A 16199-nucleotide genomic window follows, 5' to 3' on the forward strand; every position below is an offset into this window, starting at 1 on the left:
TCCTAGAGACACTGCAGACCTACCTAGAGCAGCAACACTCTCTATGTTATACCTGTTCCCCCTGGAGTATAAGCCATTGCACTTACATCTGCCGGAGGGAGATGCACTCTGCAGCCGGACTCGTATTTCACTCTCTGGGAAGGGAAAAAAGCAGATCACGAATATGGAGTGAGATGTATTTATGCCCTGAGCTGGAAATGAATTTTTAGGCTGAAGTGAATTCCTTCTTTCCTGATGTCCACGTTACCTTGCTATTTGATCTAAGCAGCACTCATGGCTTATGTGAATTTGTTGTAAATTGGTTTGAGTGACTTTTTGTTTTGGGGTCAAATTTCGCTACTTTTAATTCCAGAGAGCAGTATTTTGCTCCTTGAGGGCCTATATTGAAGTCAACAGAATTGTCAGCGCCAATCAAATGCAAGGCCTGATTATACAGTCCTCAATGACATTGATATTCCAACTCATCACAATTACTATTATTCTACTGGGTGAAAACCTACAGAGCCAAAAGAAGCCTCAGGATTTTAAGGCTCACTAAATACACAAGTTCCCTACTAATTACTGGGTAAAATTCACACTGCCATCTATATCGTAGGGTGTAGGATTTAGGCTCTTGCAACCTGCTGCCTTTTGTTTTGGCTCTTTGAATGTAATCCCCAACTTGACAAAAACTCCATTGAATTAAAATTATCAGGTCACAAGCAGACATTTATTAAGCCAGCATTCTCACGAGGTACTCCATTTTATTACTGACTTTTATTACTGACTCCAGCACAAGAGAATGAATCTGATTTGGTGGGGCAAGCCTTTAAACTTGCTACCCACGAGCAAGCTGACCAGCCAGGACATGTGAAACATGCTCCTCAAAATGAAATCTGAAAATGCATGCACTAGAAAAGAAACACTGACTTTGGCATTCAGGTGGAGAAGCTGATAGACAGGGGCAATTTTCTGAAGTAGTATGAGAAACTGCAGCTGATTCTCCACTTTATTATGTATGGCCGAGTTCTGCTGGGATGTATGTAGTGTGCTAAAGGAGACTGTGAAGATCTGAGGTAGAATAATTGGTAACTGTGACATTCTCCAAGAGGAGTATGCAAGAGCATACGTTGATTTATATCCACTGCTAAAATTAACTTTGATAGAATGACATTATAGTTTCCTCCTCAAGCAACTGGGAACATATATTAAACTCTTACATAGTGATATAATCCTGCTTTCCCCTTGCTGTTAATAAATTATTAGAAGAGCTGAATGATTTAAATGATGCAGTTTTACAGCAAGCTTGGTAAACACACCACAACAAGTCCATAATTTCTTCAACATCTCCTTACCACCAGCATGAGACCTTTTCAGGGAATGGCCTTACAGTTTGTTACATACATCTCAGGAGGAAGAACATAAATACAGCATTGTAAAATTGTCAGAGGGGGTCACAGAGCATGGGTGGACTGAGTTTATGATAGTAAACAGTCAAGATGGAAAACTATGTTCTACACCCCCAGATGTCAAGGTCCCAAAGCAGATCCTCCATTCTGATTAAGTCCTAACCACCATGACCTTCACTAGAGTCCATTTTTACACTGGTCCTTTATGCAATTGCTTACAGATAAAATGGTTCACATCTGTAGTGGTGTAAATCCACATACCTTATCTGACTCTAGACTTAAACTGTTTGATTCTAGCTAAGGAATAGATCTGTTTAACACACCCTGAATTATACTGAATAATAAAAAAAGGAGGCTTCTAAAAGAGCAGTATCACTCACCTCGACTTTGGCTTCTCCCTCGTGTAGAAGCAGATGCTGTGAACACCAACAAGAGAAAAACAATATTAGGTCTTAGTGCTTACAACACCTCTGAAAATGAATACATGAACCCTGCTCAGAGTGCTGAAATTCAGGCAGCAATCTTCTTTACTTGAGGCACAGCTGGGGGCATTGAATCCTCAGTTTCTGTCAGGCCCTCTTTAGACCATGAGGCATCTCAAAGAGTGTATAGGTCCATTTCTGGACCACCTGCTGTTTCTGTTTGTACACAAAAATGTTGTTCACAGATGGTGATCTCCTATTTCTACAGGCCAATAGGAGGATAATAGCCCTGTTTATGCCATCAACCAAGGCTGGATACTGTGAAGCCCTGTCTCTTCCCTGAGCCAGAAAGACAACCTGATCATATCGTTTCTCTGCCTGTACTGAACATAATAGGCCTGTCAGAGTTTGGACAGGGCAAGCTCATACCTGCTGACAACATTCAGTATAAATATACCACTTGAGATCCAATTCATCTTTCCAATTACATGATATAAACATGTTGAAGTCTAGAAAAGAGCTAGTGGAAGAGGAAATCTAGCAATGGTTCAAAATCTTAAAGGGCTATACTTTCTGGCTTGGAGTTATTCCCCTAGCTATGGGACAGCAAATGTCACAAAGTGCCCTACGTCTCTGTTCTTCTGTCCATGTCCTATGCCATATGGGGATCATTACAAGAGCAGCTGAAGGCAGTAGGTATAGTAGGCATATATTTTATATATATATCTATATATATATTTATATATCCACTGCACTGATGTAAATCTCTAATAACTCCTTTGCAATCAGGAGCTGCACTGGCTGCCCAGTATAGTGGCAGCACTGGCAGGGCAAGACACATTAATGTGTGAAATTGTAGTCACCAACTCACATGACCTTGCTGTAATACTCAGAGGGACAGTTCTGAAAGAACATACCAAACTCTTTTCTGGGGAACTCTGGAGAAGAGTTAGCACTGGAACTCCCTGCAAAGAATAAAAATATGTCATTAATACTTTCTAGAAGACCATTAAGCACTTTCCAAGTATGTCTTCCTGGTACGTGTCTATTCCCACTGGGTAATAAACATTTCATTCAAAAAGAGCTATTCAGGATGACATAAAAGAGCTGCTAATGTCTTTCAATAAAAATATGGCACAGCTCTTCTTAGGAATGAACATTACTATAAATAGGACCCCGCCATTAAAATATGTACTTGCTGGCTTATTTCCTAGCAAAGCCACAACAGGATTTGTGTGCTAATTAGGATAATCATGCGTTAATATGCTGGCAGTCCCAATTGACCTCAGAGTGCACTACCCATTGCCTCCTTTCTATGGCATGTTCTGTGATACCTTCATACGTTGCATGGCGGCTGACATATGTTTTTCTTTCAAACGTTGAACCAGGTGACTTGGTGAGAGTTGAGCTGGGAGACTGTGCTTGTCTGTAGCCAGATGATGATGATGAATTCAGTCTACCACTTCCACCTATAGACAAAACAAAATGCCCTCAGCAAATGGAAAATATGCCCTGGGTGTACAGTTTACATGTCCTGAGTGCTTTATGTTCCTTTCTTTGGAGCTGGACAGATTTCCATTGGTATCTCACAACTAGAGATGGGCAAGAACCACATTTAGAACTAACTCTGACTGTCCTCAACATTCACTGCAGAGAGGAATTTGTCTTTCTGGTTTTAAAATTATTTTTGTCAGTGATCTCCATGACTGCAGCATTTGGCCTAAGAAGGTGAATTAGCCATTTCTACTGAGCAGGAAGACGTCTGGCTTTGGATGGGGCTGGGTTTTGGTTTGGATACAGATACACTTGTAAACTCCAGTGTTATACAACACAGAAACTGGGAGATGATTGAGCAAAGCTCCTAGCGCTGAAGGATGCAGTTCATGAGCTGAGGGAAGGCAGACAGGAGTGCACTTCCTTTCCAAAGCAACCAGCCACATTCTCACTTAGTCATGCCTTACTCAGTCCATTTTCTGGAGAAGTGATAGAGGTGTGAGTCAGGCCCAAGGCAGCCTGGAGGTTATTGGTGTTATATTTAGACAGAGGGGAGAATTTCCCTTCCTAATTCACATCAGTGCTGTGGAAAAAGAACTGAGCAGCCATAATGAATGTTTGGTTTGTGGAGGGACCAGACTCTTGTTTGATATCTACTGCTGGAATGTGACCAGAGTGCAGCACAAGGGGAGCCCTGTGACAAAGTGCAATATATGCATGCTGATCAGCAGGATCAGACTGGACGTTGTTTACCCATCACTGTAAAAAAGAGCACGCCCTTGTGTTCTCAAAGTATTTTCTAGCTCATTTTCCCCTCTACATGGACCTGTTTTGTTCTGTGACTTTTCCACTTAATTCAGCAGAAAGAACTATAGTGACAAGTGGGCCTCTGCTGGAGGCATTCTGCAAGCAGAATGGGAAAGCAAAGATTAGAAAATGTTTGTAAATCTTGAAGGGCTCATTATCTCAGAAATACAAATTCTTTTCCCTTCTACAGACTGGAAAGAAATAACAAGTAGGACGGCAATCCCACAGAGTCATTTAAGTAAAGAGCTTTCAGGAATGGGTTTAGTTCTCAGTTAGACTGGTGCCAGTCTAGACAATTAGATCTTTACTGGAGTTACTTCACATTTGCCCTGAGGCAAAGGGATTCCACACTCTGGCCTTTAACTGGTAAGAGGCTGACTGTCTGTCAGATCTACTGGGAATGGCTCATTCACCCTTTGAGCTTCCATATCCCACTTCCCTCCCTTAGACACTTGTCAGCTCTTCTGAAGCACAGAAAATGTTTTCTGTGAGGATAGTTACCCAATCTGTCCCGTTGGGGACAGAGAGAAGGGTGTGCCAGAAACTTGGCTAGAAAGTTCATTTTTCAAAAACCTTCACTATGACAATCAAAAACCTCAGCAAAGAAAGTTGCTAGAGAAGAACCCCGTTTTTACAGAGTGGACAGGACATAATGATTTAACACAACCAGAAAATATAGCAGACAATTCAAAGTGCTAAAGCCATGGATACATACACAAGAAAATCTGTTCTATGAAAATCTTTAATACTCATCTATCCTCTGCAAGATTAACAAACAGATTAATCAAAACTGTCTTTTGAAGAAAATGCTCAGAAAGATTGTGATTTGGAAATCCTGAAAGAAGGGAAATCTGATTTCCAAATACTTAAGGACAGTAGGAATGACATTTTTTGTTATTGTCCTCCTGAAAGAAAGAGTTTTTCAAAAGTTAAATAAAAGTAACCCGAAATCAAGTTTTCCCTGTGGAAAATGGGAATTTTGCCATTTACTCACCGATCCTCACAAACAGCTTTAGGGAAGGAATACCTTTGCTTTGAGTGTTTGTCATTTCTACTTTCAGAAACTCTGTTTTTCTCACCTCTGCCTCAATCTACCTCCCTGCCCTCAATCTCTCCTCAGCCCATTTATGCTGCCTTTGCTTTCTATTTCCAGTATCTTTACTCCTTACTTGAAGTCACATAGCTGCTGCCATGGGTGTAAGACCTCTTTTCCACTCCGCTCCCTCCAGTGTGGGATGATGTTTTGAGCCCACTGCTGCTCCCTCCTTCTGGAAGAAAAGAGCACAAAAAGAGACATTCTGTCAGGCTAAAAGACAAGAAGAGCAAGGATACTGCAAGACAAGGCAGAAGGTTCCCAAAGCAGTCCTCACACTTTACAAGGGCAGCTTCATGACTGACAAGACGTCAGAACTGCGGAGATGTGTCTTGGCAGGGCAGATAAGCATTCATGCTGCAGAGTCAGCAGGTTGGTAGTCAAGTTTTGTTTTGGACATGGGTTGGGGGATGCTTCTGTTAACCCTCATCATAAATGAGACAGTCCATTCCCTTTCCAACTCAGCTGCAGCAGGCTAATCAGCAGTGTTATAAAGAGCATGGAGTATTCTTCCCTCCTTGCTGCACAGAGATAGAAATCACCTGTGACATCTGATACTACCCAAAGGGATTCACCCACTGTTGTCAGCTGGGTAAGATGGAGGCAGCAGACCCATCACTTTTGTCTCTTGTCCCCAGGAGACAGTCCCCACTGGAGAATATATCTGGGCCTATGCCCTTGAAGAGTCTGGTGGACTGTGGAACTTTGTTTCTGACAACAGCCCGATGGCTCCTCACACACGGCTCCTTCTCTCCCTTAACCAGCATTCTGGGAGGGGCATTTCTGAAAACAGCTTCTATTCGGGTGTTAGTCTTTCTGCACCAAGACCTGCTGCAACCAGGGATTTAAGAAAGTAATGCAGCCAGATAGCACGGAGGGGCAGCAGTCACTGAGCACAAGTAATGCAATGGATCACAATTACTTACTGGGTGGTAAGGAAGTCAGCCTTGTCGTTACTGTCTCTGTAATAACTGAGGAAAGGAAATTATTATTATTATGCAGAAGTTAATGCATGGTAATCTGGTCAGACAAGATCAATGTTCTACTTCATTCCCACGGAAAAGCATGACTTATTCAAGAAAATGATTTCATTTAAAGCGAAGTCCCTTAAGACCACATTGCCTGAAGGCTGCAGGCTGTATGTTTGCACACTTTTGTCACATTACACTAAGTGCATCACTGCCACAAAAGACTTTTCTTTACAAGTCCCTGGAGCCATGGAAGTTGTATTATTTCAGGGCACTACTGAACCACACAGCAGTTGCTGTAACTGTGAAGCCCAAGGTCAGACCCCTCACCAGCTTCCCACCAGCTAACTCCCACAAGGCCAGCAACAAACATCCTGTTTTACATACAGCCAAAAACATATCTAAAGAACATTTTCTAGACCATGCAGGGCATTGGTCCCAGAGGCACAAGGAGAATCAGAATGTTTGCACTGCTGCCTAGAAATGTTACCACAGGACAATCATTTCTGTTTAAACAATCATGTCATGCTAAATGTCTCTAAAAGTCTGACCTTGACCTATTCTATTCTTTTTTCCGACTTCAGCAAAGATGCCAAGGACAGGTGCAGACTTTAGTTCTGGATATCTGGTCAGCATTGAACCCTTTACAAAACTGGAAAACTGGTTGTAGAATCTTTGGTGTGCAATTTAATCTTGTAACAAGAAAATAAAAAATGTTCTCCTTACATCTTTCTGTAACTTCTGATCCATCTTGCCTCGTTTTCTTCGTTACAGAATCCATACCATTGCCACCTGCAGGGAAAGCATAAAGACTGTACTTAGAGTTTTGTGAATAGTAGAAGATGGCAACAAATCCCCACAAGTCCCACAAGTCGTCTCTCTTCAGCAGGGGACTGGACTGCCTGGAAGCCATCCATGCTAAAAAGTTTAAAGTACATTTCCAGAGCCACCTGTGTGCACCAGACTGTGCCTCTGTAAAGGTGTGATCAAACCCACAGGATCCAAACATCACTCCCACACATCTGCACTGTGCAGGATTCAGCAATACAGGAGTAGAAATGCAGACAAATGCAGTTCTACCTCCATTTGCTACCCACATCATGCCAGGGCTAGCAGAAAAGCCTAGCAGAAATATTGTGGCACTGTGATGGTAATACTGGGCATTCCCAGGATATATTCATGCTCAAGTCATAGCACTGACTTCAGGAAAGCAGAAAAACACCAGAGGTGCCTTTACAATGGCTGTTTTCAGCAGCAAAGAGCTTAAGGTAGGAAGAGCTTTATCTTGCCTTACAGGCCCCTGTCTGTGGCTGTGTAACCTGGGTTAATTTCAGGCCAGGTCAGGTCAGTACACACAGCATTGAAATTACTGCTGTGAATGCTGTATGTGTTCTTCCTCGTGATTTGGAGCCCTCTCTAGTCACAATTACTAGCCCTGACACAGGTATGAGTGTCTGCCAAGGCAGAAATAGCAGAAAGAAACATTATGATTGTGAAAAAGAAACATCAGCTCAAAGAGAAAACACTCCTGTCAGAAGACAATATATAGTTGCTCACTCCTAGTCTCCCTAAGATAACATTTCATGTGCAGCTGCAAATGCAGGGAAGGAAGGGATTTTAATTCACACAGAAGGTGATAATAGGCAAAAACTCTCCTCTGCATTTGATGACTCCTTAAAGTTGAAGGCACAACTGTACAGAAAACTACACACTGAACAGGCTGAGTCTGAAAATGTTTTGGGCAAAATTCTTCCCAAGTTTCCAGAGTCCAGCTTGAGGCAGAACCCAAGCCCCCTCAATCCAGCTGCCACTTGGGTTTGGTCCTCACGATTCCACCTTACCCTCCTGCAAAGCATCTACCAAGGACCACCTTTGATGTTATGCTTCCTACCCAGGCACAGACAAGGACACGAGGTAGGAAGCAGTGACCATGGAGGAATATCTGAAGCTCGGATTCAGATCTGCCTTTGAGCAGCTCCCACTATTCCCAGAGCTGGAGAGGAACAGTTTGAGCTCAGGAGGTATGCTCTCAGTCAAGCTCCTTTAGCTCATGCCTCCTATCACCGACTCAGCTGAACTTTGCAGAGAACACTCAGGGTGCCCACAGCCCTCACCCTCAGTACCTCAGCCCAGGAGCTTGCCCAAGCAGCCCTGCAAATGGGGCTCCTGAAGCCACATCCAGGTCCTTACACAGCCTTGGCAGCAGGACACTACCCAACCCGTGCAGTGTTTGCTAGTACTGGGGATTTCCAAGGGACTAGCCAGGGGCTGATTCCTAGGCATATGCAGAACTGGAGCTCTGTGCGTTAGGAGAGCTCTGTCTCCAGCAGGACACCAGTCCTGCAAGGGAAGCTTCTTGGCCATTCCCTCCAAGGAAAGGCAGTCTCTGCTTCTCCTGATTGCATCAACAGTGGAAGCACTTCTGCAGCTTCTTCCCCAAAACCAGGTGCTGAAAGCTGCTGTAGGGATGTCAGCACTACAGCTTTACATTTGGAAACTGCTTCCCTCCTGCCTTGTAGCTGCATAAGTCCATTCCCTTCTGCCACTGGGAAGCTGTGCTGGCTATGGATGCTGCAGGAGGCCAGTGCAGCCCCTGCGCGAACACATCTTCTGTGTCCTCGCCTTTCCTTGAGAAAGGGGGATATCTTGCTCTGATATCAATCAGAAAAAAAAAAGGGGGGGGGGGGGGGGGGACAACACAACGACTACATGACATCTCTGAAGCCACACATCCCCAGCCCAGCCCTGGCACACGCTGCATGTTGATCTTGTGCATGTCTTTGCCACGTGAATGCGAAAGCCAGCCCAGGCTTCAGCAGGCTGACTCCCACTATCTGCCAGGACTGACTCGCTTCACCAGCTCCTCCTAACCAGGTTCACGAAGACGTAGCTGTGGGCAATGTCTGAGGTAAAGTAGCGGCGCTGTTGAATCGGAGGAGTCACCTGCAATTATCTCAGAGCGACAAGCAGGAGCTTGTGATGTGGGATCACTCTCAAACAGTGCAGGCAGAGTAAGACAGGGCAACACTAAGGCTGGTTTAACACAAGCTTGGGGCTGAAATATGCTCGTGGCACTCCTAAAACCAGGGAATTTGCACAAGGAACCAGGAGGGATCTGTTTAGATCTGTGCTTTCCACATAAGCCCAACGCTGCTGCTCCAGCCGACTGCAGCACAGCACGCTGGCGAGGATGCTAAGGCAGTCTGGGATGGGAGGTTCAAACTCCCCATATTATTTTAGAAGCTAGGTATTAGTGGTGTGCAATGACAATAAAGATTACTACAGGCACTTTTCAAATGGGAAGGGAAAAATGGCTATTTTATGGCCATGAAGACTTATTTTGGTGGAAAAATGAAAGCAGGTACATTTCAGAGCCTTTTGTTCCCCCATAATGGCCCTCCACTTTTCCTGTCTGACTGCTGCTACTCACAGCACACCCCTTCAGCACTCTCCTGCCTCTATTAGTATGGCTCCTGCTGGGAGACACTCCTTTAGGAGAAAAAGGCACCAGCAGGTGCTGAGACTAAAAATTTTTAATGTCAGAGGAACCCTTTGATCACAATTACCCTGAGACTCGGTAGATGCCTCTAAACCATGTCACTGACAGTGTTAGAAGCAAATGCCCTGACTGCCATCACACCAAATGCCACTACAGGTGCATTTCAGGTGCTGCTATCCTAGGAGTAACAGAACCGGTTAAAAAAGTGGCCCCTTAGCTCTCCCTCTCCCTGCTGTCTAGGAACCTGACCTTCTCATTCTGTTTTAAAGCTACTTCTTTCACTTCCAGCTACTCAACCAAGAGCAACATCGTCAGGACTGAATCAACAAAATCAGTCTCCATGTCTGCTCACTCAGTAGATTCCCTCAAATGATGCTAATGCCAGGGAAGCAGGTTAGGCACACGGCCAAAGCGTGGATGTGCTGTAGGACAAGTAACAGCCCCAAAGCCTCACTACAAGTCAGTCCAAAGACAGGAAAAGAAGGCAGGTCTTTTACCTCATGTCACTGTGTTCAAGCTGCTAGACCAGCTGCAGAAAGGACTCTGCCACTTCTCAAATCTGACTTTTCTGGCTTATTGTGATGAAGCTTCAGAAACACTTTACAGGGCATAGTAACCTTCTGTGACAAAATGTGGCCCAAAATCTGTAATCAGTGACTCACTGCTGATAAATAAACCTGCCTGAGACAAAGCAAAGCTTGTCTGTGGCAAAACGGACTTTCACTCCAAAGCAGTTCCTGGCATTTTCAGGACTTATTCCTTAATATTATGGCCCGCAACCACCACCTGAAGCTTCAGTTTACAATGATTATTTCTTCCAGCACATTTCAGATTGTCACGGTTTTAAAAACAGCCAGCAGATGATCTGCATTTCACCACACCGATGCACTTACGCAACACAGAGCATTCAGTTACCTTTATCTATTTGCATGGTGGATTCACAAAATGTATTAAAAATGTACATTGAACTTGACTTTGCATTTCTTATCTCCCACAAGATGTACTCCTTGCACTTAATACTCTTTTTAAAAGAGCTATATTAAGTGACAAACACAACCAAAAAGACCCAGCTCTTATACAATTCTAATTTTACACAGTATTCCCCCACAGAAGAAACATAACACCTCCTCTATTTTGTCCAAGAACAGAGCATTCTGCAAGGAATCTGGAAGACAGAAAATAAAGGATATTTTTCTTCTTCTTCTTCTTTTTTTTTAATAATGTAACTTACCTGATATGCTTCAGTTAATGAACTGAAAATCTGTTTCTCTCTTCAACCGTTTCCTATAAATTTTGCCACCTACACCTTATATTGTGTGCCTCCAGAGGTGTGTGGAATTGGAGTGATCATCCAGAAATGTTCACCTCTTCTTTATTTAAACTGTTTTACTCTCGCCTTTCTTGGGCTTTTGTATCCCTTGCTCCTAAACAAGTCTTGACAAAGGTGTGTCGTGGTTTCCTGCCTCACCCTACCCTTCCAATTATCTGAACTCACTGGAAAAAAAAATCTGCCTCCAGGAGTCAAACTTCACTGAAAGCAAGAATGTTCCTACCTATTTGCTCAGGTAGGTTAACTGCTTAGATCCCAGACAGACAAAGGCGTGAAGGCTTATGTCAGGGGAAATGAACTGTTACGGCAGGGCTTTCTGATACATGATCTGAGCATTTTAACACATGAATCTCACCTGTTTTGGCATTTTCTTACAGAACGTTATGCAGCACCTGCCAATGTCTCTGCAAAGCTGGCTGCGACCGAATCTTATTTTGCTGCTTGCATACACTGGAGCAAACTTCCAGCTGGTGCAAACAGGCTGAAAACTGCTCATGTCAGTGCCCTGAACTGCTTGCAGACCCCACGGATATTTATGCTCTATTCAGGAGACAGCATTATCAATAAATACCATAATCAAATGAAACACATCAAACTAAGTAAGGAACAAGATTTCTTCCATGTCTACCACCTGCAGACTTCCCACTGAATAGGAACCAAAGCAGACAGCAGTCACAGTGGGTTGAAGAAAAACTCCACCCAACTCACAACTGTGTCCCACCATGGCCCGTATCAGCAGCGATGGGAGGACTGGGTGAATGAGATGAGCACATGCAGATATGTTCCTGTGTTTGCTGGAGACTTCATTAGTCAAAGGCAGAAATTTTGCAATCATTCCATGATGGTATTTTTTCCATTAATTTGTCCAATTAGTTTTTTGAATCTGTACAACATTTTAGCATGCCCAGTGTCATACAGCAAAGATTTTCACAGCTTACCTATGCCTTGTGTGAAGATTTTTCTCCTCGGCAGTGTCATTTGGTGCTTGCTCTGTGTGTCTTTGTACATTTTCAGAATTCACCAAGGCTTTTCTTACCCTACACAGACACTTTGTCAGTCTCATACTGCTGTAAGGGAGAGAACTTGAGGCTTCATATCTATTTTTGCACACACCTTTTGAGAAACTGTAGCTGTGTACAGCCAAGATCATACTCTGCTCATACTGGAAATTTCCAAAGGTGTGGAGAGACACAGCTGGTATACAGTTCTACACAAAGGCTTGGCCCTGGGTTTCTTACCGGGGATCAAAACGTCTTCAGAATTCATCAAAGCATCTCTTAAATCCCAGAACTTGTATTTATATTTATCTTTAGTCAGATATGAAGCGCGGAGGAAAATCTGCCTTCTGTACACTAATCAAAGGATATTCAGTTGTCTAAACCAGCCACATGTGCTAATTAAGCCATTAAGATGTGTAGAGCTCAGTCAGGGACCTTACCAGACTGGGACTGCTTTGGCTTGTGACTTGACAGAAAGGACAGAAGCGGCTTTGGCTTATGACCTTCACGCTCTTCAAAATGTTGCATTACTGGCCTTCTTGTTATCAACTCCACTTCCACCCTGCAGTTCAGTGATCTCATTTTACATCTGCTTCCAGTGCCACAGACGTGTGCTTCAGGCATACCCTGGCTGCTCACAGACAGAAGCAGTTCAAGGGAAGGACTGAATGCAGCACAGTACTCTAGGTCTGTAAGACCCTCTGGTGTGAGAGGGGCTCACTGGACTGGCACACACACTTTGCTGGAGCAAGAAGTGGGACCTCAAATTCTAAAGTAATGCCTTCAGCACTGGAGGAATTATCTCCCTCTTTTACCTTTGTCCTACAGGTTTCCTTATGCATGCATAAACAAAAGAAGTAGTCAGAGCAATTTTGATAAAATAAGAAAATTACAGTATTTTAACCCATGCAGTGTGGTCAGTGACAAAGACATTTGTTTAAGGTTTCTTGACAACAAAGTGTTTGTGGAATTGCTCTTTATGAGTCATTTTTTACTTTCCAGTAAGAAATTGGCAAAGAAAAACAGGTTGAGGGGATGGCATAGAGGTGCCTTAAAAGGAACCTGGAAATAAATCACATCTTGAGAACACTGACTCTGCATTTAAAAGTGGAAACGTAGCAGAAAATGAAGTTGAGGATGCTGGTAAAATCTGCCCAGTGAAGCACACTCAAGTTCACTCAGGTTCTGCATGCGCAAGTGTCAACATCAAGGACATAATTTAGAGAGGTCCTGAGCAGCCTCACCTTGTACTGGCCAGCGATTGCCTCAGGTATTCAGAGCCACTGAAAGTGAGGTGCTGCAGCTACCTGGCTCACTGCAACACAGTGCAGCAGACCTATCTTCAGGCCAAGTTGCCAGCTGTCACTTCTGCAGTGACAGTGGCACTGTGTGGAGTGGTGGGTAGAGCTGGGGAGGCAGCTGTAGCTCCTCTTGGAAGTCACAATCACCATCCTCCCATTTCCTTATCTGTCCTCCTTGATTTAGCTTGTAGATGGTAGAATCTGAGGATGTGGAGTCACACTGCTGCTGGGTGTACCTGGCAGTGTTCTCCCAGAGGCAGAATTTGCTGCTGGGTGTGTCACCAGCACTACAAGAAGTCACTCAGGTTCTGAGTGTTTGATCCATGCCTCAGCCTTGCAACTACAGAGATCAGATCACAAATGACACTACTTTCTCTGGTGCAAGCTGCTAACTACACTAAATTACAGTGCCTTCTTTTATCCTCCAGGAACTTGCATGTTCCTCTTTCAAGATTGTATTTGGTATAGGCAAAGCACAGAGACAATACCCAGGGATCTGACCTTTCAGCAGAATTGCTTCTATAACAAAACTAAACCAATTGATAAATGAGAGTATCGACAATATGAAGTCCTGTGAGCTAATCTGGAGATGACTGCTGAATTATAAAGTCCTTGCTGAGAAGTGGCTTGAGCAAAGACCCATTAAGATGCTCCAAAAGCTTACAGCAGCTGAAGGGGACACTGCAAAAACTGGGAAGATGAGGGAGAACTCCACACTGCGCATTCACTGCACCTGGAAGTGGGCTGTGCTACGGCAAATCTGAATCACTTTGCCCTCTGCAAGCTGAGTCCAAAGATAAAAAGCCTCAAAGCTGAACCCCGCCATGGCTGTCTGCTAGCAGCTGAAGGTACGTTCATGGTTTAGAAACAGCCAAGTGACGACAGCTTGTTATCTCCAACCTCAGAGGGATCTGTATAGCACAGGGTAAGGTGTGTATTGGGCTGTCAATTGACACGTAAATTACATGGCTAGTGAATCAGCCATGAACACGGTTGGAATATTGCAGGCCCACACAAAGGTGCTTCACATAGGGAAGAAGAAGCAACATGTATTTCTGGGTAGCAACTGCAGTTCCCTCTGTGCCTGGGTTTTGCGCGCTGGGCCAGGCAGCTCTGAACCAACCAGAGCCTCCTGAGTCACGCCTTGACTCAACGCCCCAAGCCTGCAGCTTGCACATCCCTTCAGAAACTCATCGTGAGTAACCTTGGGCATGAATAACAGCCTTGTGGGGATCTGATCATTTCTTTGGGGTCCTGGGAGGTGAGTAATGGCAGGATGCAAAAAAACCACATTGCTAACACAATCTCCCAGGTCCCGAGAGAGCTCAGTGATCGAGAAGATATCTTGGCTGTCTTAATTATTATTTAATATATATTACTATTATATATTAATATCAATATATTATTATATAATAATATTAATATAGATAGTAGATTAGTATAAAAGCTGTACAACTAAGGACCATCCTTCCTCTCTCCTTCTGGATCTATACAGCCACATGACATGTGACTTGTTACAGCTTCTAAGGCTTATCACAGTGCATGTAATAAATAGCAGTGATTACAATAAAGCTAAATATGCAGAGAGACCATTATGAAACACTGATCCTTAACAGTACAGGATAAACTGAACCCTACTGGTCCAGAAAGAAGGGACTGGGTTGTCCTGGTGGGGTACAGAAAATGGGAGGAAGTGACTGAAGACTGGGTCTTGTTATCACCCTGTGGACAGGAGAAGTGGGACTCCTCAGCAGCTGCAGGCAGCTGTCTGCCTCTGCCCAGAGCCAAGCCCACAGCCAGGACAGGAGGGCTGTGACCCCACCTGGGTGCTCTGCACCACAGCAGCCCACTGGTTACTAGACAGGAGCATGGCCTCACGGCTGCCAATGGGTGTACGCGTTGTCCTGTGCATCTGTGCATGGGACTGCTCCTGATGATGCAGGCTGTGGTGACAGACAGGTCCAAACAAAACACACCGCTGGCCTCTTAAGGTCCCCGTCCTCTGTGTAGCCTTCTGTGTGCATCACTGCTTGGGCATGTTTTACTAATTGATACAGGATGGGCCGTACAGCAGGGACAGGCTGGCAGAACCAGGAGTTGTCACATACATCAGACTCACCTCAGACGGCACCAAGGCTGGGATGTCAACAGACTTGTTTGCAAATGTCACCTGCTGTCACCTCTGTGTCTCCTGTTTTGCCTCACTCAAGGCAATTAGGAAGCCAGCAAACCATGGCATGTGCCAGGGAACAGAGCCGTGAACCAGATGGACCTGATCACTGCTGCTCTGAGGGGTGTCACTGGGAGTTTAATTAAGTAACTTTCATCCATGAGACTCCTCTCCTTCTTAGTGCTGCAATGATGAATAATCCCTTTCACTGTCCTCTAGGTAAGAGTTGCCCCCAGCACACGCTGCAGACAACGGCAGAGCCGAGAGCTGCACTGAGCCTCTTGTTTGATGCTGCTAGGTACACACGGTGAGCCCACTGCCCAATGTGCTTGGTCAAAGACAAAAGAAACCAGTCCTTGAGTGTTTTATTTAAGAGACTGTAAAGTCCAATTCACAGGATCAAATAATTTCCTATCCCTTAACTTTTAGAAAACTTCTGACTGCTTGCAACCTCACCCACAAACTTCTCCCCAGTTTTAGCACTGGTGCCAACTGGTCCAAAACTCTTCCCCAGGAAATGCATTATTTGCTAACCCTGCATGTCAAATGTTTCAGCCAGCCAGGCAGCAAAGGGACAAAACCAATGCCAGATGACCTGGCTGTGGTGCTGCCAATACAAATACAGGAGAAAAGACAAAGCAAAGTGTTTACAAAGAACTGGCAACAAGCAAAAATAAATAAATAAAAAAATCTGGAAGCCCCCAGAAAAACATGACTTGATTTGTGAAT

General features: G+C 44.2%; 1 protein-coding gene across 1 annotated transcript in view; it reads right to left on the minus strand.

The window, feature by feature from the left end:
* The window catches only part of COL17A1 (collagen type XVII alpha 1 chain), a 37338-nt gene extending 26192 nt beyond the window's left edge, over positions 1-11146 (minus strand). The window contains exons 1-8 of the mRNA XM_035329419.1: positions 10903-11146; positions 6899-6964; positions 6131-6175; positions 5281-5379; positions 3145-3279; positions 2728-2775; positions 1769-1804; positions 87-134 (exon numbers count right to left, since the gene is read on the minus strand). Coding sequence (XP_035185310.1) covers positions 87-134; positions 1769-1804; positions 2728-2775; positions 3145-3279; positions 5281-5379; positions 6131-6175; positions 6899-6953 — 466 coding nt within the window. The 5' untranslated portion in view covers positions 6954-6964; positions 10903-11146. The remainder of the gene's footprint in view (positions 1-86; positions 135-1768; positions 1805-2727; positions 2776-3144; positions 3280-5280; positions 5380-6130; positions 6176-6898; positions 6965-10902) is intronic.
* Between the last annotated feature and the right edge of the window lie 5053 nt (positions 11147-16199).

This window comes from Oxyura jamaicensis, chromosome 6, assembly GCF_011077185.1.
Source record: "Oxyura jamaicensis isolate SHBP4307 breed ruddy duck chromosome 6, BPBGC_Ojam_1.0, whole genome shotgun sequence".
Taxonomy (NCBI): domain Eukaryota; kingdom Metazoa; phylum Chordata; class Aves; order Anseriformes; family Anatidae; genus Oxyura; species Oxyura jamaicensis.